Raw genomic sequence first — 26,107 nt, 5'->3', positions numbered from 1 at the left:
ATGTGGACACACACACACACACACACACACACATGCAAAGTCAGGACTCCCACACAGTGTGGAATGTTTCTGGATGGGTTACTGGCTGGCTGAACAAAGGGAATTTCGTATGTCACACACACCACCAACATTTAGGCCCTCAAGAGAAGCAAAGCCTAGACATGCCCTCACTCCATCCATGGATTCTAGCAGGGAAAACCTCTGGGTCCTTCAAAATCTAAGTTGATTACTTTCTGTGACTCCTACATACTGCTGAGAATATGTGCTTCTCAATTTTAGATAGGGCACATAACCTTCATTCATAGAGCAAACGAATGGACACAGGCCCCAAGCTGACCAAAGCCACCAACCACCACGGCTTCAAGCCAGTTGAATTCCCCAGTCAGATTTATAAATCTAATAATGTCCCCAGTCAGATTTCACTGATAAGGAGGGGCCTATGGAACACTGCAAAGCTTCCATATTTTTGTTCCTCCTCTACTCCCATAGGATGAAATTCCTGTCTACAACATGGGGATAATGTTACCACCTGCACTCTGGTTGAATAGGTCATTGGCTTCTGTGGTACAACATTTGCTGTTTTTAGCCACCCATCTCCATTTTCCCTTCTGTTGGTAGCAGGACACCAATTTCCTTCGGGAAGTCCCTCCTTCCACCCAAAGATCATGGGCTGAGAAAAGGGGAGTTGCCTCCTACCCCAGGCTCTAGATGGGGACACATGGCTCAGCCCGGCCAACTGGAGATTTGCATTCCTTCCCCAAAGCATCTAGTGTAGAGAAGGACATGGGATACCTTCATGCTTAATGAAAATCCATTTCACTTTTATTAGAATTGTTAATGAATCCATAATTACCTAAGAATATATACCTAATTCTTTGTATTAAAATAACTTAGGTAGTAACTAAACAAGGAAATGACCTGAATAGTCATCAATATAGAGACGATTAGATGAATTTTAGTATAACAGTACTATGGCATATTACACAGCTCTTAAAAAGAATGAATTAGATCCATATCCACTAATATGGAGACATGTTGATTATATACTGTTAGATAGGACAAACAAGTTGTAGGCTTATATTTTTTATGTAATACTTTATGCAAAAATCCCAGGAGATTCCACATCTTTTTACACATTTTTGAAACTTTTTTCACCCTGTATGTTGTTCATAAACCTATCCAACTTATACATTTTTGATAGAGACTTCTAAAAGCAATCTGAACGTTATCCTGAATGTTATAGAAGTCATTAGATTCTTTTTCTAATGGAAGCAAGGTGACGAGGTTTGATTTTTACATTTTTTTAATGTACGTTTATTTTTGAGAGAGAGACAGAGCACAAGCAGGTGAGGGACGGAGAGACAGAGACACAGAATCTGAAGCAGGCTCCAGGCTCTGAGCTGTCAGCACACAGCCCGACGTGGGGCTCAAACCCATGAACCGTGAGATCATGACCTGAGCAGAAGTCTTACAGTTGACTGACTGAGCCACCCAGGCGCTTCTTCAGCAAATTAGTCCAGCAGTTATGTGGAAGACACACAAGATGGGTGGAAGGAACAGTTAGAAAACTACTGCCGATATCCAAGTAGTAGCAGTAAGCAAAGAAAATGTGGTTCCACCACATATAAATAGCCATTACACACACAGTTAACAAAACAAATCAGTTCCCTGGCCTATGGCATTAGCACAGAACACTTTCTTCCCAGAACATGTCACAGGGTCAAAGGCGACTGACCAGATATGAGTGGACATGACAGGAACCTCATAAAAGACAGCGAACATCCTGATTTAGGCCCAGAGACTGGACAGGTAAACGTGAGAAGCCTGAAAGCCTGGTCAACGCCAAAATTGGAAAAGCGAAGGAATTGCCAGATGCATGGGAAGAGAATTAGGAAAAAAGGCATAAAGAAGTCAAGGCCAAAGTCTGCGGCAATTCCACAGAAACAGTACACATGACAAAGAACAAAAATGTCCTTTGAATTGGATAACAGAAGGGCCAGTGGTGACCTCAGACTGAGCAGGTCCCGGGGAAAAGAGGGTGTAGGAACCAAGCGTGGGCGGGTTAAGGAATGGACGCGAGTGCAGGGAGAAGGGGCAGGAAACACGAACGAAACCCTGAAAATCCTATTAATGAAGAGAAGAGAAGAAGGCTTGGTACCAGATGGAGACATGGGGGTCAAAGAAAGTGGAGTTCGTTTATTTTCTTATTAGTTTTAAGATAGGACACATATGAGCACTTGGGCAGTCAGGTTTTATGAGCCCTAGATCTTACACATTTTGACAGGCTTCCTAGAAAAAATACTTAAAAAGTGAATTGAATTAAATTAAATTAAATTAACAAAGTGAATTAAAAAAAACCTGAGAAGTAGCATAACATTAGTTACAAAGGTGAATATTTATTTACACTGAGAAATCATGCTAAATTATAAAAATCTGACAAACTCCACGATCAAATACCCACAAAAAATAATACACCATTTTTATTAACTTCCTGATATAACTCTACACTTCTTTTTCCCTTTATAATTGCAGGCTGTATATGCTCTGAACACTTCTTCACCTGAAAATAGTTTTTGTAACATTTTCTATAGAGACAACAGAAAGATAAATTTGGCTCTCCTCTTGCACATCACACATTCCTCATATATCATGTCAAGTGCTCTTGGCCTCGCCCGTCTCTCGTAGCCCTGCAGGAGCTGTCTGACTTCATGCAGTGCAATCTGACAGCTTCTCTTTTTCTTACCCTAGCATTTCTCTGTCGACACCTGCTCTGGGATTCTGTGAATGCCCAGACTCCCACGTGTCAGCTCAGAGGCGTACCCAAGGGGTGCGCCTCTGACCAATGACAAAGTAAACTAGTGAATACACATCTCCTTGTTTCTCCCCACTGAAAGATGGCCTGGAGGTTCAGTTGATACCTTCTTGGGGCCATGGCCCCCATGATACAGCCATGTGCCTGCCACCTTGGAGGTAACCAGCCCCCTACCAGGCATCCTCAGAGTCCTTTATTCTGGCCCTCCAGGCTTGCATTCCCTAATTATAAAGTTGCACAGAAGCCCTCTGACTCAGGTTCCAATTTCTGGGGAAGCAGACTAAAATATCAGTGTGTATTTAAGTTTGTTTTTTTATTACTGGTAGATTAGAAATTTTTATTTTAGCTTTATGACTAGTTACTAATATTACATGTAATTCAAACTAAAGACTCTTTTGAGGTTCTTGATAGCTGTAAGATTTCAGGGCATTTCAAGTTTTCTCCTGCAGAAACTTAAATATTATTTGAGAATTGCCAACACTAATTAACCAGTTTCTTGAAAATGCCCTTGTTACACTGCTGTCCGATGAGTTTTATTTGATCTCTGTCAGTGCCAGCCGTTTGTGGCAACTTCCTTTTAGCCGGATCCCAAAAATATCTGCAGCCACTCCAATGCCACCAGACATAAGAGGCGTGACCCAAAGGAAGCTGAGTAGGGAAGAGGCAGTATTCTTAATCAACTTCTGGTAAAATATCTCGCTGTGGAATTTTTACAAAAATACATGACCATATGAAGACAACTGACCTTGGAAGAGGCACAAGCAAATGGAGATGCAGTATTGAACAGGGTGGCTATTAAGCATGTAAATACAAGTATAATGTGCTTTGTATGTGAAATTACCAAGGGTAATGGGAGCATGATTAGCCTTCACTGGAGAGGGGCCTCTGGGGGATAATGCCCTTGAGTGAGGGAGCCGGCTTTTAAGAAAGGCAAACAGTTTGGGGTCCCTCAGTGGCTCAGTCGGTTAAGCATCTGACTCTTGATCTCAGCTCCGGTCATGATCTCAGGGTCAAGACGATCAAGCCCCGGGTCAGCCTCTGCGCTGACAGTGTGGAGCCTGTTTGGGATTCTCTCTCTGCCCCTCCCCCACGCTCTCTCTCAAAATAAACAAACAGTAAGAAAAAAAAAACAAAAAAAAAAAAAAACAAAATAAAATGAAACCGTAAAAAAAGAAAAAGGCAAACAGGCTGAGAGAGTACCTTGCAAACATTTTGAAAGGGTGGATTTTATTCCCTACGGAAGCGGAGTTCCTAAGGATGCCCTGTAAAGGCTGGCCGCAAAGCTATCTATCACTGGAAGTACCAGCCAGGGAGGAGGAGACACACGGCTGGATTAGAGGAAGAGAAGGGAGAGGAGAGATGATAAAGAAAGGGCCTGATTTCATGTGGCGATCAGGGATCCCAGAAACCAGAGGCAAGTGTGCAAGTATAAACTCAAATATACATGACACGTGTCATTTCTTTGTTTCTTCTTACTGTATTTACTTTGGAGTGTGAGACCCACTAATTAGGAAGAGAAGGAGACTGAAACAGTAGATCCCTGGTTTCTCGGTCTTGAAGCAGGTCAATCTGAAGGACTTTCTCCAGGTCACTTCCATCTTTTAATATTTTAAAACATTTTTTTTAATGTTTATTTATTTATTTTTGAGAGAGAGAGAAAGAGAGCAGGAGCAGGGGAGGAGCAGAGAGAGAGAGGGAGACACAGAATCCGACACAGGCTCCAGGCTGTCAGCACAGAGCCTGACGTGGGGCTCGAACTCACAAACCGTGAGATTATGACCTGAGCCGAAGCCGGACGCTCAACCGACTGAGCCACCCGGGTGCCCCCATCTTTTAATATTTGTAATACAAGAGTTGTTACCTAACTGTATTCAAAATTGTAATTTTCAGAGTAAAAAAAAAAAAGTAATCCCTTAGCTTTAGTGACATAATTATGTAAGTAAACATCAGACCATGCACGTAAGATTGCAACACTTTTCAGGTTGTGATGGCCTCAGTCGCTTCAAAAATGGATTAGGCGCAGCCACCCTGCTCTGAGAGGGTTAATTCACTACTTAAAGATCATCCAGCTACTTCCGGAAAGGATTCATTAGCTCACCAGTTTCAAGTGGCTAAGTGTGTTAAGAGCAAACAGTAGGGACCACATGAAAATGAGGAAATGCTGAGCAGAGGAAAGGCACCCGTCGCTAATCTCCGACTCCAGACAAAACTGAGGAGCCCTTGTCTGTGCAGACCAGCGCCGACAGCCGCGGTCCAGGCTGGCACTCCCTTCTCACATACTGCAGCCTCAGAGACGCAGGCGGCTTGGCCACATAGATCGTACCAAAGCAATAATGATGATCCTTCTGTCTGCTGTCTGCACAGTGCCGTCTTCCAGCAATACCCCCAGTTTATACACAACAAGCGAAAGCAGAGTGATCATGAACCCATAGGATACAAATACTCATTGAAATGTTCTTTTACCCAGTTTTGGACAGACGTGCTGGCTCACAGGCATTGAGACCCAAAGAGAATGATACAATGAGCCTAAAATGACAACTCAGCTATTTGGCATCTCTTCCCATTCCCTTTTGGATTTGTCTGTTTTCACTTCTATTTCTGTCTTTTAACCAGGTAGGCGGGGGGAGGAAAGGTAAGTGGGAGAGAGAGAGAATCTTAGCACACCCATGCACAGAGTACCTGCAGATGTTAAATGATATCTGTCTAGCAACTGACACCAGTAACATCTAGAAGTAAGATTTGAAGCACCCTCTTGGCAAATTTGGGAGGGCACCTTTAACATTTTGTAAGATGCCTAGAATTCCTCTAGCTTAATTGTTCTGGGAGATTTCAGGCAAAACTGATATTTTCCATCTTCTTACCTTCCTTTTACCCTCAAGTAGCAGAGCTAAAATGAGATGTAGAAAAGCATCTGCCTACAATGAGACACCTACTATGTGCCAGCCACCTGAGATACATCAATGAACAACCCAGATAAAAAAACCCCACCTTTCTGGAGTTTACATTCTCATGGGAAATAGAAAGTAGCAATTATGGCATTGAAATAACAGCATTTATTGAACACCTCTTTTGTGCTAGATTCTGTCCTGAGCACTTGATTTTCTCTCATTTAACCCCCAAAGTAAGTCTATCTACTAGGTGTTATTATTCCTATTCTATACCTAGGAAGACTTCATCTTAGAGCAGCGAAAGAAGTTGCTCAAGTGATGTAGCTGAAATGCAAAACTGAGGTCTTTCTGACAGTTACTCTATAAGTACTTGTAACCTTTTACTGTGTACCCAAATCCACCGTCAATTCCATTAGACATGTAAAGGGACATGAGATATGAATTATAAGGCCCTTGCCTGAAATAATTGAACAATTATATGTGCAGTTTATACAATGATCAGTGTGGTCAAAGTTCAGAGAAGATAGGGAAATATGGGAGCCAAAATCACAAAAAGTTTTACTGGAAGGCAAGAATTAATTGAAGTAGAAGTTGAGGATAGACAGCATTTTTTTTTGATCAGCAAGTTGCCCGCATTCCTGAAGAGTTGCAAAGCACTTTGTTGTGGTATACCTGAGTTTATTACTAAAAATATTTTCCAGGGCTCTCATAAAGTTTCACATTTTTGGTTTATTCTTCACGTCCTGGGAACTCTATGTTTCATACATACATTTTATCACGTCAACCACACTTAGAACTCTTACCCACTGGCTCCCAGAGCACCATGATGCTAAGGGACCACATCTTCTCATTCCCCTTTGCTAGCTTCTCAGCCACTTAAATGTCAGATTCCCCAAAGTTGCTTCCATTCTGGTTCCTCTTTTTGTTCTACAAACTAATGAATTATCCCCATCCAATCCGATTGACTATAACCACCTCATATATACGAAACTGATTTTTTGTTTACCCACTTTCTACAACGGCTAAAACATTTTTGTACACCTTGTGATTTTCTTGATGAGATACATCATGACCCCTCACAATGACATGGAGAAGAACCAATTGTTTCAAATATACGCACGTTAGTGATCTCTCTCCTAAACCCCAGACCCAAATGGACATCAACCAGAGATTCTATAGGCACTCACATAACAAATCCAAGATGGAAATTGTTTGTTTTGGTCCCTCCCACCACCAATCCCTCCATAAGGACAAAACAACACGCATTAAACACAAAACAAAATCACATACTGGCATTCCTTATTTATTTATGCCCTATTTCAGAAAAGGGCATCACCTTCATTAGTCTTCCAATTCAAGAATCTAGAAATTATCAACAATGTTCTCTTTTTCACCCTCCCATCACAGAGCACACGGAGCAAACTGCACCTACTCCACTTTAACACTGGACAACTCTGTCCCTTCTATTTTCCCGCCACAACTTCTGCCTTGGTCCGTTCAGACCACAGAGCTTCCTTTCCTGAATAGAATTTCTCCTAACGAGTCTTTCCCAACTAGTTTCTTGCCTTGTCAAGCATGTAATATAAGCTGTTGCCAGAGTCATTATTCAAGAACACAAACCTCTGTCACACCCTGGCATACCTCAAGATCCACCAAGGCCCTCCATCACCTTGGAAAATAAGCCCAAACACTTTGTCCATGTTATTCAAGCTTTTTGTGATCTGGGCCCTGCTACCCTCTCCAGCTACAACTCCCACCAAATTAAATTACTGATGAGTATTTAAACAAACTGTGTTCTTTTATTCTTATCATTGCATGTTTTTCTTTTATCCATAGCACCCTTCATCTATAGATTACCTGAGAAACTCTCATCTAGCCTTCAAGATCCAGTTAAAGTGTAATTTCTTCTTGAAACTTCCCCTAACTACAAACCTCAATCCCACTGCAGTGAGAGTTGATCACGTTATCAACGCTGTTACCATACTTGTATATTCTTTATTTGTGCTACTACCAAAATTAGTATAAGTGCTTTTGTGTCTAGGTTTGAATTAGACTGTGAGATCTATTGTTAAGGAACATAATAAGAAATATTTCCATTTATAAGGAAACTATTATGTGTTGAGCAAAATACTGGGATCTTTTTCACTGGGGATCTGATAAAGACCGAAAGCGTCCTTGAAATGAAATGATACATTTACCCAGAGAAACAAAGGGTATGAGGAGAGAAACAAAGAATCAAAGACAAAGAAAGACACTGGTTAGCAGAGGGATGAAGGCATAAACAAGGTCAAGTAGTCAAGAAGACTGTAAACAGGTCAGGAAACAAGGTTATTAAACAGTTCGCTGCAGAGGCCAGTACCAACCCAAGGGTACTGAAGGCCAGTTTTTTAGCAGGTACTGACCACACTGGGCAGAATATGACTGGGGGATTTAAGACTTCTCACAGGTCCTGATGTTCCTTCCCCTTCAACACTCTAGCTGAGTAAATCTGAACAGGAATTGCCCCTTGGCATCTTTCAGTGTTGTTTTCTTTTGTCTTTTTTTTTTTTTTTTTTTTTGAGGACCAAGTTTCCATAGCACCCCTCTAGACAACACACGAGGCCAGGAAGCAGCAGAGACAAGAACTTTCTTCCCACTTTACATTAAATGCTGGCTCATGCTTCTTCCCTTACTTGTCTTTGCCAGCCAAGTGCCTTTTCTCACTGCCTCCCATGGGCTCAAGTGCACCCACCAAAATTTGAAGTCTGCTCATATACTGGGTAGAAAATTAGAGGGGCGCCTGGGTGGCTCAGTCGGTTGAGCGTCCGACTTTATCTCAGGTCATGATCTCCTCATTTATGAGTTCAAGCCCTGCGCCAGGCTCTGTGCTGACAGCTCAGAGTCTGGAGCCTGCTTCAGTGTCTGTGTCTCCTCTCTCTCTGTCCCTCCTCCACTCATGTACTCTCTCTCTCTCTCTCTCTCTCTCTCTCTCTCTCTCTCTCTCTGTCTCTCTCTCTCTCAAAAATAAATAAACATTAAAAATATTTTTTGAAAAAAGAAAATTAGAAAAGACTCCGAGATCTCTCCATTCTGCTGTCTAGGACTTCCTAGACTGTAACTCAGACCCTTTCTACCCAGAATCTTGGACCCAGGTTCTAATCCTGAGTTGCTCCTGTATTTATCTTAGCTCTGACACTTTATTTCCCAGGTTGACCTTTTATGTCTTGCTCCCACTGGTTGACATCCAGGTACTAAACTTTACACCTACCAGGACGAATCTGTATGTCTTAACTAAGCTTCTTAAGCCTGACCTCAATCCTACCTTCTCAAATGCCCTGAGTCTACCCAACCTCTCCCAGGTTACAGATACAACCTCCGTTCAAAGGGTAGAGCAGAAGTTCCCAGACCCTTTCCCCCTACCACCCTCCACCTCCCCCACCCAAAAGGAGGGCTGCTAATTGGAGAGGCCAGAGTTGAACACTCTTATGAGGCCTTGTTCCTTTTGTTTTTAATTAACAAATTATACTCCAGTATTTAATTATACAAATTATACTCCAGTATAATTAACAAAGAGTGTTAGTTTCAGGTGTAAAATACAGTGATTCAACAATTCCATACATTACTCAGTGCTCATTGTAATAAATGTACTCTTAACCTGAGGCCACATTGCTTAATGGGTAAAGGTATGTTCACACATGTACATTTTTTCTCTTCCACTATTTCTTCATCCATGCTCCTAATATGACAGAAAGCCCAGGGCTTGCCTCAAGGTAAGTTCTGGCATACCTCTCTCTCACTCTTTTCACAAGCACATCCAAACCTTAGCTTTACAAGAGAGAAGACCTCTTTGATCTCAGGTTCAAGTTGTTTTTGATACAATCCAGCTTAGCGAGAGCTATGCTTTAAACACTCAACACTAACGCAGCTAATAAAGCGGGTCACTGATAGCCCTTCCCCAAATGTTACCTGTGTATATAGTTTCCTTGCGATCGTCTCCAGAGAAAGAGTGATTAGCAGGACTTGATTTCTTAAAGCGCCAACTCCTATAACGCCATATGTCTGTACTAATCCAGTCTTGCCAGCTTGTCAAGACTGCCACTTTGGTCTCTTTATTGGCCCAGTTTTTACCACCAACTCTTCATTTCATGTTTTGTTATATAGATGGGCTGGTACTACTTTTCATGTTCCTAAATACAAATACAGAATTCTTTGGCAGCTGCCTAGATTATGCAACCTACTCACAGCAGAAAGTGGCTGAAACCAATACTCTACAAACTTTCATTAAGAAAATGTTCCCACCCTTACATAGCCACACCAGATTGAGATCTTCAAGGCTGAATAACAAGATCATATTCTCATATACTTTGTACGAATTTCTGAGGAAGGAAAAAATAATAAGGCCCTTGTGGGCTGGAGTGTTGTCTTATACTTCTCTGTATCTTTCCAAGAACATAGCAAAATACTGTGTAGTCTTTCAAGTATGTTTTTTAATAGAAATGAATAAAGCACCCTAGGAAGACAGATTAGTATTCTTGAAAACAAAATAATTAGGTGGCACTAGGCACTTCCAAGAACTACACATAAGAAATCAAACCCAAACTGTGTGGGTAATGATGAAAGTTACTTCCCTCCGGTAACTGGTTTGTGGTGGTCTTAGAATTGTTATTAGCAAACCACAGTATAATCAGCTGTCTGGTTCACAGCATCAGTGGGCTCAGGGCTCAGCGATATTACAAATGGGTCTCCCAGAGTCCATTTACATATGTTCAAGAACCACAACTATATGCAAACAAAATTCCTATAGACACACATTCTCTAGGTTCATAGACAAAGATTGTTAATCAAAGATCATTGGTTCTAATCACTAGAGGGGTTAAGGCAAATTACATCGTTCTGTTATCCCAGGGCTGCTTATACAGGTGGTATCTCACAAACGTGAAAATAAAGAATTACCAGGACCAAGAAGCTTCAGGATCAATGGACCTACGAGCTTAAATATCAGAAACTGTAAGAGACTGAAAGTTTCCACGGGGAGAGTAGCCACCAAAAGGAGAGTGGACACAGGAAAATTCTGCCCTATCATCTCAATTATGATTTTTCACTGTCAACAAACATTTGAGTACCTACCTACTATGTGCCAAATACTTTGATAGGAGCTGAAAGGGTTTCCTAAGACTCAGGACTTTCATTGCTGAAACCAGGATGGTTGGTCACCCTAGACTATAAAGAGTCCTAACTGAGGGGGGAAATCAAATATAAAAACAAATGCAATTGCGAGTTAAGTAGGTAAATTAGGGAACACAGGGTGAAAAAGAAGAGATGTGGCTGCAAAAGTAAGTTCCAGATATTGAAGGGCTTTGATAAAAATCTTCAGAAGTCTAATCCTGTCTAATGAGAGAAAAGGTGACTATTTATATACCTAACTACATTCTAAATTGTGTCTGCTTTTATATTAAATATATACTGCTTCGGCATGCTGTCATGAATTTGGACAATCAAGCTGTCCTTGAGCTGAATCTGAGAATGTCCTGCTCTGGATTGGAAAAGGATGAATAACAAGAATGAAGTGGTGCTGATATAAAAGGATAGCGAGCGTTGGGGAATATGATAAGTTGGGAAGTCCATGCCCACAGAAAGGGTGCAAGCACCAATCAGCTTCAGCCTAGGAGTTTCCGTTCAGGAATATGAGCCCTTTGGTATTAGATGATTAGATTCAATACAGGGGGAACACCCACTCAGTTTTAAAACAAAGTCTTCTGTTATTTAACTGACGGTTCCCAACATTATACATGTCAATAAAAAACACACCTGTGGTTTTGGTTCCAGGGAAGCATCTGGAGTTCCAGGGAGCCACGAGGGAAGGGCTGAGGGAAGGGAGGGGAAGGGAGAGAGACCAACAAGATGGTGTAAAGCAAGGACGCTGTATAGAGTGAAACACCAAAAAAGGTCCAAAAGCCATCAGCAAAGGTGCGGCTGAAGCAACTTAAGACAAAGATCTCCACTATCTAGCCCAAAAAAGAATTTTGTGGCAGTTTGGAATAGACCACAGAGACACAAAACCATGAACAAGAAGACAGTCTAACTGGCGTGGAAGGAATGATGGTGGCTTTTAATGAAGATCAGAGCATGGGCTCAGGATCAGAAAGACAAGCATTTAGATGCTCCCTCTGCTTTATAGAAACTGTATTACTTGGCACTACAAGCAAACTAATTCTCCTTCCTTCATCTGCAAAATATGGATAATAATGGTCTCAAACTCTTAGGTTATTCTGAAGATCGATTCATATAATACACCTTTAGTTTAGTACCCTTTATGGCATTATTTTAAGCATTCCACAAATGTTACAATATCTGTTAACACTGAGGTAGTTGTCACAAGGACAGTGGGCATGAGGTATATTTGAGAGACATTCAGAAGAAAGAATTTAGAGAACCTCCTTAATTGAATAACGGTCATGAAGGGGAAAAGGCAATTAGGATCATCCCCAGACTCCTGCATAGACAATTGGGTAGATGGGGGTGACTTTCAGTATAATGCAGAACAGAGGATAAGGGCTGATTTTGAGAGGGAAAATGATGTGTCCAGTTGTAAATATGTCCCTGGGAGACATTAAGATGGTGTTCAATATGCAGCCGGATATTTAGAGCTAGAACTAAAAAGAGAAACTTGGGCTAGAAATACATTTTTACAATTCACCAGCAGAAAAGTGGCAATTGAAGCCATGGAAATGGATTAGCTCCTGAAAAACAAAATGTACGGGGAAAAGCTGATCAAGAACAAAGACTAGAGAAACACGCTTTTGTGTTTTTTATTTATACAAATGGTGTTAAGCTGAGACAGACCTATGCCGCTGAGCTCATGGCTACGGAGGGAGTAGAGTCATGCCTGGTGGGCAGACATCTCCAAGGTCAGAAAAGTTAGAAGAGTTCTAGGTAGGCCTTCTCTTAGACTCAGAATGGCAAAGGACAAATGTCCACCGTGGTGCTCTGGGCATGGGTGGTGAGGGTTAGAGATGGCATCTACTGTGATGGAGGAGAGCAGAGCTGAGATGAAGGGGAATAAACTGAGTGAAGACGAGGAAGCCTGGTTCCAAACCCATGACACTCCCTCTTTCCCTTTTATTGCCCCTTAGCCTTTAGTAAAGTCTCATCCAAACAGCTTATCCGTGTGTTCCTTCCACCACATGGTGAAAGCCATTGTTCGTTGATGCTCAGGCCAGCGTTACAGCACGTGTCCTCTCCCTCTCTCATCTGAAGCAAGTCTAACAGGGCAGTGAGAAGCTCTGAAGGAAGAGAGCAGGAGCCCTGGTCCAGGTATTTCTTCCCCGTGGCAGAGCCCTCTTCCACTCTCAACCAGAATCTCTGGGTTTTATTTTATCAAGCAAGGTGTTATCATGGGTAGGGGCACCTGAGGGGCTGAAGGGAGGCTCGGGCATTCTTTTGCCCACGTTCGGTCCTTATCTGTTATACTTGAACTAACAGGGGAACAGAAGGCAGTGAGGGATGAGGGATGGAGCCTGGCAGAATCAGGCCTGAGCCCCTCTTAAGCAGCGCTAGAACTGGGGGCAAGTGATCTAGTGTTCTGAGCCTCAAACCCCCCCTTCTCAGAAAAATATAAAGTACAATGATATCTATCTTTCCAGGTTCTGTAGAATTAGAAAAAAATGTGCAATATTTAAATTGTAACAATTCTCAAATGTGTAGTTTAACTCAACTTAAACCTAATTAAACACCTTAATTTTTTTAATTTTTTTTTTGTGTGAGAGAAAGAGAAAGAGAGCTAGAAAAAGAACGTGACTGGGGAAGGGGCAGAGAGAGAGGGAGACAAAGAATCGGAAGCAGGCTCCAGGCTCTGAGCTGTCAGCCCAGAGCCGGATGTGGGGCTCAAACCCATAAACCACGAGATCATGACCTGAGCCAAAGCCAGATGCTTAACTGAATGAGCCACCCAGGCACCCCCACTAATTAAGCAACTTGCACATGCAAGTAAAAAGTTGAGGGTATGCTAGCTGTCTTCCGGACTGTTTGTCTCTGCTATGCTCTTTGCTGGGTTGGCTTCATTTTCAGGCTGCAGAGGTCCTGGGAAGCTATAAAGGCACATCATCCTCACTGCCAACTGCCCCCACTACAACCCCAGGATGCCCTGGGATCCAGACTGATGGACCAATCAGGTCATCTGTATTACCGTTACCATTTTAAAACAAAAAGTGACTGACTTGTGGCATAGTAAATCTGTGCCCTTGTGCCTAGGCGGCAGATCTCATCCATGAACCAGTCCCCGGCCTGATGTAGGGGATTGTACCAACGACCAAGACTTGAGCCACAAGCTCTCCCCGGACCAATCACTGCGTCTGCACCCGGTTCTCAACACCGTTACACAACAGAATCTGGGACAACTTATAAAAGGAAAAAACATAATGTCTCAATGTCTGGAAACCACTCCCAGGAAATTTGACAATTGCCTGACAATGGCACCCAGGAACCAGTATTCTTTTAAGTCCTAACGTGGTTCCAATGGATCTGCAGGGTTGTTTGTTTTTTTTTTTATGTTTTTTTTTGAGAGAGAGAGAGACAGAGGTGAGTGGGAGAGGGGCAGAGAGAGAGAGAGAGGGAGACACAGGTTCCGAAGCAGGCTCCAGGCTCTGAACTGTCAGCACAGAGCCCGATGTGGGGCTCAAACCCACGAACTATGAGATCATGACCTGAGCTGAAGTCAGACACCTAACAGACTAAGCCACCCAGGCACTCCCCCCCCACCTCCAATAGATCTACAGGTTTGAGAATCCTGGTTGAGGGGGACTTAACCCACTGATGAGGCTAGACTCCATCACTAGAGCCAAAATTACAACCTTATATACACATATACTAAACCACATATACTAAAAATGGAAGAGAGGTTGTTTCTTCAAAAATAATCCAAGACATAGTCATTAACAGGAGCAAGGATGGATCCTAGCTAGCAAAAACAGAAGTCTTCTCCAAATAGGCCACACACTTTATCTTCACACTCACTGCCAATCTATTTTGTTGCAAACCTTGCTAAATTCTCCACACCCTAAAAGGAAAGGTCATGATTCTGCCATGGGAACAACTCTAAACACTATAAAGAGCATTCCTCTAAAGGCAGAAGTATGTAAATGACCCTTTAATATACAGATCATCATCACTTTACATTTAAGAAGAAGAAAAAGAAAACCAGGAGTGTCAAATGAAGCCTGAAGTTATACTGTGAGGCGAGGTCAGGGCATAGATTGAAATGGAAGAGAAAAGTCAGCGAAGTGTTACTAACCGGTGGGCGTATTTTTATAAGGGTCAGGACAAGTATACTTGAGACTTGCTTGGCACTATTTTGCTGCCCCTTGTTCTGGAGGAGAGAAAAGTTACTAGCAGGGAGAACTAGTGATTAAGGGGGTTAGGTTAGAGATATATCACTAATGCTAGGATTCTGTATCCTCAAAGCTGAGACCACGCAGGGGAAAATTCCCAGACAAGCCTTTCATCTTCCCAATGCAGGATGCTTCAGGAGTTTCCACTTACTGTTCCACATGTCACTAAGCTGCCCTCAGGAGTGCAACGAGGCTCGGCTTCCACACATGTGTTTCGGTGCCAGCAATGCCACACATTCTGCATAATTATAAGGAATATCCATCTTTTGTCTGCGGCCCAGAACACTGTGGTTTGAACATCAGGCAACCCTATGGCAGCATAAAATTTTCATGGTTTGGGAACAAAATTTCTAGGTGATCCCTTGGAATGCAAGGCAAAACATTCTCATATTCCTTCTCAGTGGATTAGCTTCTTACATGGCAAGTCGTGCATTTAGGTCTCCTCCCTGTCTCAGTGCTTGAGTTTTCAGGTTGGAAACAAAGAAACTATTTCCCCCAAGTGCTTGTTCAGGCTAGAATGTGGACTAGATACTCTAGGGAGTACAGTCTTGTACTGCTCAGCTTGCCCACCATGTTTGCGATATGTTTTAAGTTAATGACATTCTCTAGGATGTTTGCTCATCTTCAAAACACATTCTGTAGTGAGGTCCCCCAAAATGTCAGTTACAGGTTATTGTGGTAGATGCGACTATAATGCCTTGTACCCGCTGGTGGTGATGAGGGCTTCCAGATTTATTAAAGATTTTTAAAAATGCACACTGTTTCAAAGAAATATTTGAATATGCTGAAAGAGTGATCTAAGGTTTCTCTTCCTTTGAAATGAGGACATCCATACTTTTATTTATTTACTTTAGGGAGGTGTAATCCTCTTTAGCAGTCTGGCAACACCTATGAACTCCTTCCCAGAATTTTTTTTTTAAGCAATTAACAGAGGGGTGCCTGGGTGGCTCAGTCAGTTGAGTGGCTGACTTCACCTCAAGTCATGATCTCACCGCTTGTGAGTTCAAGCCCAGTGTCGGGCTCTGTGCAGACAGCTGAGTCTGGAGCCTGCTTTCGGATTCTGTGACTCCGGCTCTCTCTGCCCCTCCCCCACTCGTGCTCTGTCTCTGTCTCTCTCAAAAGTAAATAAACGTTAAAAAATTAAAAAATAATTAACAGAAAACGCAAAGGATTATAAAGAAATGAAGTCTATTGGAACACATAAACCCAGGTTCACAGACCTAAAGGTTCTGTGAATCCGAGCCCCACTTCCGTTGAACTCAAACCCTACTTCGGATGAGCCCCACTTCCCTCCCTCCCCCTCTCTCTCTGCCCCCCCCACTCACTTGCGCCCTCTCGCCCTCAAAAAAAAAAACTTTCTGTGGATCTAAGTTAAGAACCTAATCTTATGTAATCTCTCGGTAAAGGTTTTATTTAGGGATGAGTTAGGGGCATATTAGGCAAATTGACAAAACCATTGACAAAACATACGTCTGAATTTGTTTCGTCTTGGCAGGCAAAACAAATTCAGACACAGGCTGGGCAAGTAACAGGAATACTAGCAGGAAGGGTGGCAATGGGTGAGTGATGAAGAAACTGGCAAAATGCAAAGTGCATGCCCTGTCTAAAGGGGGTGGCCTCTAGGAAGGCCCAGCAGATCTTTGCCAAATGGGAATATGGGCCCCGTATGGCCGTGTATTCGCCCTTTTCAAGAGGGGTCAAGCATCTGGATTTATATAGGAACTGTTCATATTTGTTGATGTTGGCTGGAGAAAAAATTAACATTGTTTTGGAAGAAAGGAAATATATCTTTTACCAGATTTGTCTGGAGGGCTGCAAGTTTGTAACTTCAGGAAAGTAAAAGGAATTGGAAGACATTACTCACTCATATTTTTAATGTATTCCTTACTCTTCGTATCTCTGTTGCATTTCTTTTGAAAACCTAAAAATGTAAATTTAATTTCCTTCCTCGAGTGGCACTATGCTACTATGGAATAATCAGAGGTTGCAGGAGCTAAACCGTTTTTAATACTTCCAGCAAATATTTATTAAAAACATACTTCTATGCAACAGGCAACACGCAAGTTGGTAAAAATGTAAAGATTGAAACATTACCTTTGTTTCCAGAGCTTACAGGCCAGTGTGGAAAGAGTTGTATCGAAATATTATAACTCAATCTGCTAAGGCCTATCGTGCAGATAGGTAAAAAGTACAGAGGGAGTAGGAGGGAAGAAAATATGCATCTTCCCGGGAGATTGGGAGGGATTTTCAGAGGAGATGCCTCTTTGAGTAGACCTTGGTATCAAGGGCCCCAGATTGTTAATGATCTAATAAATTATTCTGAAGAATTGGCCTTTTATCCGAGAGGAAAGAGAGGACTGAAGATTTTTGGACAGAGAAGACATGTGTTCAGATGTTCACATTCTGGCTGCAGTATGCAACATGGCCTACAGGAGGAGACAGAGAAGGAAGGGCCACAAAATGATTTCAAGGGCGCAGACAGTGAACTAGGGCCGCAGCAGGAGGCCTGCAGAAGACTACTTGGTTGGAAAGACACTCAGCGACTGGAAGTAACAGAACCTAGGGGCTGACTGTGTGCTAACGAGCTAAGTGGCAAAAGAGAGCGAAGAGTTGGGAATAACTTTTGAGACCCCCCCCATGAGAAGCAGTCTGGTGTAAGATGAGACACTCCTGGAGCCAGACTCTTTGAGTTCCGATCCTAACTCTTCCACTCATTTGCTGTGTGACTTCAAGCAAGTGACTTATTCTCTCTGAGTCTCAGTTTTGTATACAATGTCAAATGTTCTTACCACACCGTTTACATGTGTGCTTGAAAATTACTGTTATTATTTTTGATTATTATAATTCTAGTTAGGATGGTGGTGCTATTCGGTTTGTTTTAGAAGACTAAATGCTGCAGTTGAAGTGCTTTTAGAAAAGTCTAGGTTTGTACAATTGGATATGTGGATCTTGGGTTTAGGAGAAAGTTTCATTAGCAGGGCGACGGTAGTTAAAACCTCTTATGCAGATTAAAAAGCCTAAGGCCTTCTTGGAGAAGAAGGCCAGGGTTTGAGTCTCCTGGACACTGATGCTTTGGGTGGATTGAGGAAGAGGCAAAAGCTGCAGAGGCTCGCAAGAAGAGAAGGCCGGAGATGTGGTAGGAGAAAAATGAAAGAGCAATGTCTCAAAACCAAGAGAAGAAAGTCTTAGAAGGAGTATACTCACTACGCAAAATGCTATACGTGAGTCAAATACGATAGTGACTGATAATCATCGATATTTAACAATTGGGAAATCTTTAGTAAAGCGATTTAAAAGACATAATTTAAAATATCTGACATATAGAATACATTCAAATGTTAGTTTCCATTATCCTTCTCAATTTTAAAGACATTTCTAGAGAGAGAAGAATGAAAAACTACTGGATTGAACCATATAAGTTTCCATATTTATAGGTCAAAAAATGTTTGATTCAACAATTTCACATGATTCAACTATGCCGAGTAACTGAAAAGCTGCTTCCAAGATCAGCAGAGGGAAAACAGGTATTTGTTTCTATTGTGTTATGATGCAAAAGCAAAAATTACCCCTTTCTTCCAATTTTCCTAAAGAAATGGAGCTGGTAATGAGTGCCTATACTCACACAAATAGAAGCTAATGATATCTAAATGCCATTCTTACTGTATATTCCACTGTAGTTATTTTCTTCGTCACTCACCTTTGAGTCTAAAAACTTCAGGGATGAAACCTAAATGAAAAAGTAATTTGAAGGGAGGAATATTCATACCTTTCCAAAGGAATGTCTTTTATTACCAATAACATTGGTATTATGAAAAAGTCTAGTTATCTTGGCAGTGTAGAACATAAAGTATAAAATGTTAAAAGTGTTGGCTTTGGAATCAAGCCCTCATTCTACCACTTATCAGGTATGAGATCCAGGGAAAATTACTTGCTTTTCTAAACCTCCATTTTCTCATATGGAAAATGAAGAAGAGACTGCTGTCCCTTGGGCTTTTGTTAGGAAAGGGGAGGACAATGAACACAGGGGCTTAGCACAGTGCCCCTTATAACAATGGTAACCTATATTTCACTTTTTATCTCTCCCTGGTGGGTAAGCATGAGAAAGTTTAAGAGAATTGTTTTCAAAAGAATAGGTACTTTTTGAAGAATTTGTCTTTTCATACATCAACGAAAACCTTCAAGTTCTTTCTAGCGGCATAGCCTTGCCCAGTCACTGGTAGCTTTCCAAGAGAACCAACAGCCAGATCCATAACTTTCCAAGACACAGGGCTGAGTAAGCTTTGTGCTTCCCATCAGTCAGGGGCTGGCCAATGTGTTTCTTTATAACCAATGAAATATATGAGTCATAAAACAAAATCCCTCAAAATCTCTATCTAAATGAAAGCCATACAATTAACTACCAAAGACTTACACATAAATACTCTTGCTAAGGGTGTATCACAGACATCTTTATCATATCCCCAGATTTCCTTATTAACTTGATATTCTATAGAGATGACAAAACAAATTATTTAAAAAATAGATTTCTCTTTCACTTTACATTACATTAAAGCAAAATAAATTTATACATTTATACTAAAACTATCTGGTGAAAAAGCCCTTGGAAGTCAATCGCTTAGATTCAAAGTACATAGTAGTGTCACATTTTGAATTTAAAACTGAATAAAAACAGGGCTCAAAATGCCCTAACCTATTATTTACTTTGCAGTTTTATTAAAGATTACCATGCTTCACTATTGGCGAAATGGTCATTAAAAAATGTAATATTATTCAGGGAAATGGAATCCCATAAAGTATGATAGTCTTATGGATCTTAAAGTAAAGCCACCAGTGCAGATGGTCCTAATCATACTAAAAACACAAATACACAAACCAGTTTGTTCCAGCTACAGAATAATTCAATTAAAAGAGTGCTTATAATTTAACAGAATGAATAATAGTTCAAGCTAGGGATGTAGTGAAACTGCAAGGAAATATAAATCTACAGAGTCTATGCCAAGGAAAGTGTTCCAAATTTTCAAGGTTGAGAAATTGGTTCCCTTCCGTGCTACAGGTAGGAAATTATTACTTGAATTAGCAAAATAATAAAAATAATGCAATAAATATATCTCTAAGGAAAATGCATGCACACACACACACACACATGTTCACACACATGTACACACTACTTAACTTAAAGCTTTCACCAAGAGAAACACCTATGTATCAAAATCCAGAATACCACTTAGAATCTGCTTTGGGAAAGTTAAACTCAGACTTCTCACCAGTTTAAATTTCTTATTGAGAAATAAATACAGTATGTAATGTGATACAGAATTAAAGCAACATGCACAGTAAAATACAAGCTCTAAGGACACACAGGATTCTCTTTGCAAATAATGGTTTTGGCAAAGAGCCTCCTTTATGTACAGAAAGCTCTGTTCCTTGCTTATAGCGACTCTCAAGGCTACAACAGGTAATTGTGTGCTGCTAATTAGGTTTACAAACGATATGTTCAAGCCAGGAGATATTTTATAGCTTGACTCAGTGAAAGTAACAAACTGTATCAGTAAGGTCAAGCTATAAAAATTCATTCTCCCACAATTACTGATCTTTTACACTTATATAGTATGAACTTTAACATTGCAAATATGTAATATTACCATTCAAAAATTGGTTCAGTGTTTAATAGCTTTAAAAAATAGAAAAAAAAAGACAACTAGGAAAGCTTTTGTATATAGATAGTCAATGCGCTTATTTTCCCACAATTAATTAAGTGTCCATTTCACTAGCTAAATTATAGATCATGGGTCAGTCATAATACTCTTCCAAGAAAGCAAAGTGACATCTATTCTGCTTAAAACAGGAAAATCAAATGCAGTACATTACCTTGTGTCACCTGTTGAACTGCCAACATTATCCCAGACATGGTGTCTGGAACCAGGTTTTCTCTCAGATTATATTGTGGTGCCCATTCCAGAATAGGTAGCCGCCTTCTACACCACTGTTTAAAGTCTTCACAATGAGGGGTATGCATCTTGCTCCACAGCATGCTTTTCTTTTTCCTCTTTGCCCCTGTCATTTTTCAGATTCTCTCTTGTAGAAGTAAACTTCTTTAGACAAGAAAAAAAAAAAATCGTTGCAGAACACCTCTTTTCAATGCCAGGCTCCAATTCGTCCGTGGTTTACAATGTCAAAGCTATCCAGAAAAATAAATCAATAAAAGAGGGAGAAAGGGAAAGAGATTAACAGAAGTACTTAAATATACACAGCCAGGCTGTATGTCTTATTATGGTGAAGCTAATTAGTCTAGATTAAAAGCTATAGATTAAAACCTTGAATCCTTATCTGAGTAAGACGGGGAAATGGTTCCTGTTAGTCTAATATTTTTCTGATCTTGGAAAAGTAATGGGTTCAGTGTTAAGCAGGTCTAGAGCTCTTTCGCCAGTAATTCCCCTTATATTCACTGTAGTCTTATGTTTTTGGCTCCATTCCCAATGGCTAATGAGGTAGTTGTGGGCGTGTGTTGGAGGTGGGCTGGGTTATGCTAATGAAACCAGGAAGCTTTCAGCCAGTCCAGTCTCTCTCCTACAAGCTGTGTAAAAACATAAAACTGCCAGAGGGGTTTATAGTGCAAAATATATTCAGACAATCTAGCCTTACTTTTTGAGGACGTGCATATTTTCAATACATCAGACGACTACCAGTTCTATAAAATTCAGAAAAATAAGAAGGTGTTGCTAAATGTCCTTATCTTTTTTATTCCCTGGAAGATGAGCTTTTCATTCATACAGAAACATTCAGACGGCCACTGCCCAGCCTGAGAACAGAATAGCCAGTCTCATAAACAAACTGAAATTTCATCTCATGGGCTGAGAAAATAAGCATCACTATGAACTATGAACAAATATTTGTGGCAATAGTTCTTCCCTGTCTCTGAAATCATTCATTCAGTTTTCTCGATTTCTCCAAACCATATAATTCTCACACTCATGCTAAGTAACTGGAATTTCTCAAGGAATAATGTATTGTTCAAACTACTGTTTGAAGTATCCCCAGATTTTTGTGTGGTGCTGCCCTCTTTTCACACGACCTTTGGGAGATTTCTCTTTTTTAGATAGGGTGTTACATTTTATAATAGAACAGACAGGCTGTCAAAGATTTTTAGTTTATGATTGTTTCCCCCGTCCCAGAAGAAAAAGCCTGCATTTAGGAGTTGTGCCATTGGAATTAAACCAAAAAGCCAATATATTAACTAAAATTGTGAGGCCAAGAGAAAGAATATCATGATATAAATTTACTGCAGCCCTTTTAATACCTATGTGTCCAGAGAGTAGAAATCTGGTTTCTGAAAGCCTTCAGAATAAAAAAGTACTTGAACTTTTGAACAAAAAAGGTCCTCTGCTGGACCTTTTTCCATTGTTTTTTGAATTAAGGTGGAGACTTGTTCCCTCAGCTTTCCAAAGATGGCATTGCTTTCTATCTGTGCAAAAATGTCTACCTTTCTTTATAAATCCAACGAATCCTAAACATGTAGGGATGTATGTATACTTCATTCATATGTACAGAATAGAATTTGCTTCGTATTTTTCTGATTGTTTACATCGTGTTAAATTTACAAACTTTTCCTTAGCTTAGATATCACAGACTGAGTTGTAGTACTTTAACCCTATTCTTTTGGTGTGAGAAGTAGAACCAGATAACCAAATCCACTCTTAATAATGATGCTACATTGTTTTTCCTTCACAAACAGCAATCTTGGGTTTTCTTTTATAGACTACATTCAGGATATAAACAAAGTAATTCAGAAACCATATATCAATATATCTATATTTATCTGTCTATCCTATGTATTACTTTTACAATCAAAACTAACACTAAAGATATTTTTTCAAAACATAGATAGATCATAAATTCAAATCTATACTGACAAAATGAAAAAAAAAATGAAAGCTCGACTGAAATCGCCAAGCAATAGCTATGATATGTGTAATTTCAATCATTAAAAAAAATGTGTTAAATGTTTGTTAATAACAAAGAATTCACATGAATGGATTTTTAGAATTTTAGATGAATCTGTATAGAAGTACCTAAATATATATTAGTGCCAGCAATTGTTCTAAAGTATCCTAAGACCAGGAAGGAGGAGAAATTAGTTTGACAAAATGGTTCCATTGTCTTTCAATCAAAAAACACTTAAAAATTACAATAAACCTTACCCCCCCCCCCCACAATCTTCGTTGAAGTGTAAATCTGGAATTCCAATATCCAGACTTTTTCCCAATTCCGTGTGTTTGCACATTATTTAAAACATGCCAAAATCTCACCCCAGAGCATGATGTCACTCCTATTTATAATCAACAATACCAAAGACCCTTATGAAGAAATTTATTCACACCCATGAGATTCTCAGAGTATGTTAGACCCAGCCCATAAAATGCAAGAAGACTAAATATATTTATTCAAAAGATTCAATGACTAAAATCAGCTTAAAGTTCAGTACTATGTATCATCTATAGGAGACATCTTTTCCCAAATGTCCAGGCAACACTGAGACAATTAGAAAGATGAACATATCTTCCACCTCCTATGAGGAATGACAGAAAAATTCTTCTTCCTAAAATATCATTTTGATCACATCCTTGACATGTTTGAACTTCCATTGATCTCCAATATCAAACTCATTAGCACAAGCATGTGACCCTTCTCCACTCCCCTATCCACGGACTCTGACTAGCTTCTCATCACCTCCATTCAATTCAGTAGGTATTTACTGAATAACCACAATTTGATAGATTCTGCGTGAGGCGCTATAAAAGTGGAGTAGGGTGGTGGTGAGGGGAGATTGTCTCTATTGTCTGGGAGTTAACATTTAATGAAGGAAATAGAAAATATGCAACTAACTCACTCAAAGCAGAATGGGATAAGTTAATAACAGGTTGCACAAGGAATGTTATGGTTACCAGAGAAGGGAGAATTGCATGCTCACGGAGAAAAAAAGGCTTCCCATCCTACTCAGACCCTCTGTTCCAGCAGGTAAGTATAGCCACTGTTTACGGCACATTACTTTGACTCTTCAGTAGATCTCTACACTAATTTTCCTTGTTCTATGGTCTTTTTCCTCATCTAAACATTTACTCAATACCTATCTCTTCCATGAAACCTTCCCTGGCTTCCCCATACTTCTGTTCATGATGTACACCCAACACCCCAGTAACCCCAAAGCTACTTATGGGTCTACAGCTGTAGTCATTGTCTGCTATTGGTTTTCTTCTTTGAAATCTATTTGATTTTATTGTAGTCCATCTGGCTCATGAGATCGTAAATTCCTTGTGAGTAAGGATTATTTAAATAACTTGCTTTGCCTTTTTCCTTAGGATCTAATAGAAAGTTCAGCGTACATAGGATCCACTCACTAAAGTATTAACATATGAATGGCCCTACTCTTGAAAATTACCCCAGAATTATTTAGTCTATCTCAGCCTGGTTTCCAGACTGTGATATTAAAGAATGAGGAAAATCGGTGTAGAGGGAAAGAGAGTAAGAGATAGTGGGGAAAATAGAGATCCTATCTTGCTCACCTTCTCACAGTTCTCTTACAACGTAAGGAAAGTTCTATCTTTTTCAACACAATTCCTTTTTCTTATATTATAGAGTCTAGGGAGCAGAAGGAGGACAAACTAGATAGTAAGTGGAAGAGAAAGGGAGGAGACAAAGCAAAGATAGAAAACCTCATGTTCTGGGGTTTCAGATAGAGTTTTACAGGGTTAGACTGTAAGAAGAGCCTCTGAAGAAATTCTGAAGTATGAGGAAATTGAGTCAGGCTCGAATGAGGAAAGAACCTTCTAAGAAATGTTGTACAGGCTATAAGTTGGACCACATTTAATGGGTTTTGAGAGACACTAGTTAAGATTAAAAATCTTGTGTTACTTTTGATTGCAGTATTATGTTTCTTTGTGATCTAGCTGGCGACCGGGACACCTAAAGCACTGAATTATATCCAGGTTACACTTGGAAATATAGACTCATCAACTTCAGAGGGCATCACTCCAAACTCATGCCTGCTTCAAGAAGTCGATCTACAGCATTTCTATTAAGAGGACACTTTAAAAGGTTCCCATCTGAGGAGGAAAGTAGAGACTGTGAAATGAAGGCCATGTTCTGCTACTAAGCCACAGAACTGGCCTGGGGATACAACCACACAAAGAGAGCAACTTCTATTAAGTCATCTTCTAGGTTAGGAAACCTTTTCCTAATTCACCCAAAATTTTTTTTTTTTAATTTTTTTTTCAACGTTTATTTATTTTTGGGACAGAGAGAGACAGAGCATGAACGGGCGAGGGGCAGAGAGAGAGGGAGACACAGAATCGGAAACAGGCTCCAGGCTCTGAGCCATCAGCCCAGAGCCCGACCACGGGGCTCGAACTCACGGACCGCGAGATTGTGACCTGGCTGAAGTCGGACGCTTAACCGACTGCGCCACCCAGGCGCCCCTCACCCAAAATTTTATATAGGCTGGCACAGCCCTGACTCCAACCTCTGTCTTAATTCTTCTAATGACTGAAACAGCTTAGAACAATAGCTCATTCCAGTCTTTAGACATTCTAATTGTTAAAACATCTGTTTCCCAATTATTGTGCCAAGATCTACTACTGAAAATGTTCACTCTTTAAAAAAAAATTTTTTTTAATGTTTATTTATTTTTGAGACAGAGAGAGACACAGCATGAGCAGGGAAGGGGCAGAGAGAGAGAGGGAGACACAGAATGTGAAGCAGGCTCCAGGCTCTGAGCTGTCAGCACAGAGCCCGACGCAGGGCTCGAACTCATGAACCGAGGGGTCATGACCTGAGCCAAAGTAGGACACTTAACCGACTGAGCCACCCAGGCGCCCCATGAAAATGTTCACTCTTTAGTATTTGCCCTAATTCCTGTAACACTTAACAATCACTCAGCTTTAGGACTAATTCTTTTAGTGCTATCCCAAAAGCGTTCTGATTTCTTTTTTTTTTTTGGTGTTATTTATTTCAGAAATACTATTACATTTAAATGGGGTTGGGGATGC

General features: G+C 40.5%; 1 protein-coding gene across 4 annotated transcripts in view; it reads right to left on the bottom strand.

Moving 5' to 3' along the window:
• Positions 1–26,107, bottom strand: part of SLC26A7 (solute carrier family 26 member 7) — a 168,114-nt gene that overhangs the window by 97,423 nt on the left and 44,584 nt on the right. For 2 of the 4 annotated variants that reach the window (XM_045050138.1, XM_045050137.1), the window contains exon 2: positions 20,934–21,243. In XM_045050138.1, the coding sequence (XP_044906073.1) occupies positions 20,934–21,126 (193 nt within the window). In that variant the 5' untranslated portion in view covers positions 21,127–21,243. Of the gene's footprint in view, positions 1–9,645; positions 12,840–20,933; positions 21,244–21,379; positions 21,556–26,107 lie in introns of those variants that run through there. The other 2 variants (XM_019822873.3, XM_045050139.1) reach the window with 2 other exon arrangements.

The sequence above is a fragment of the Felis catus genome, chromosome F2, assembly GCF_018350175.1.
Source record: "Felis catus isolate Fca126 chromosome F2, F.catus_Fca126_mat1.0, whole genome shotgun sequence".
Taxonomy (NCBI): Eukaryota; Metazoa; Chordata; class Mammalia; order Carnivora; family Felidae; genus Felis; species Felis catus.
Note: the sequence above shows the minus strand (reverse complement) of the source record. Positions and strands in the feature narration are given on the sequence as shown.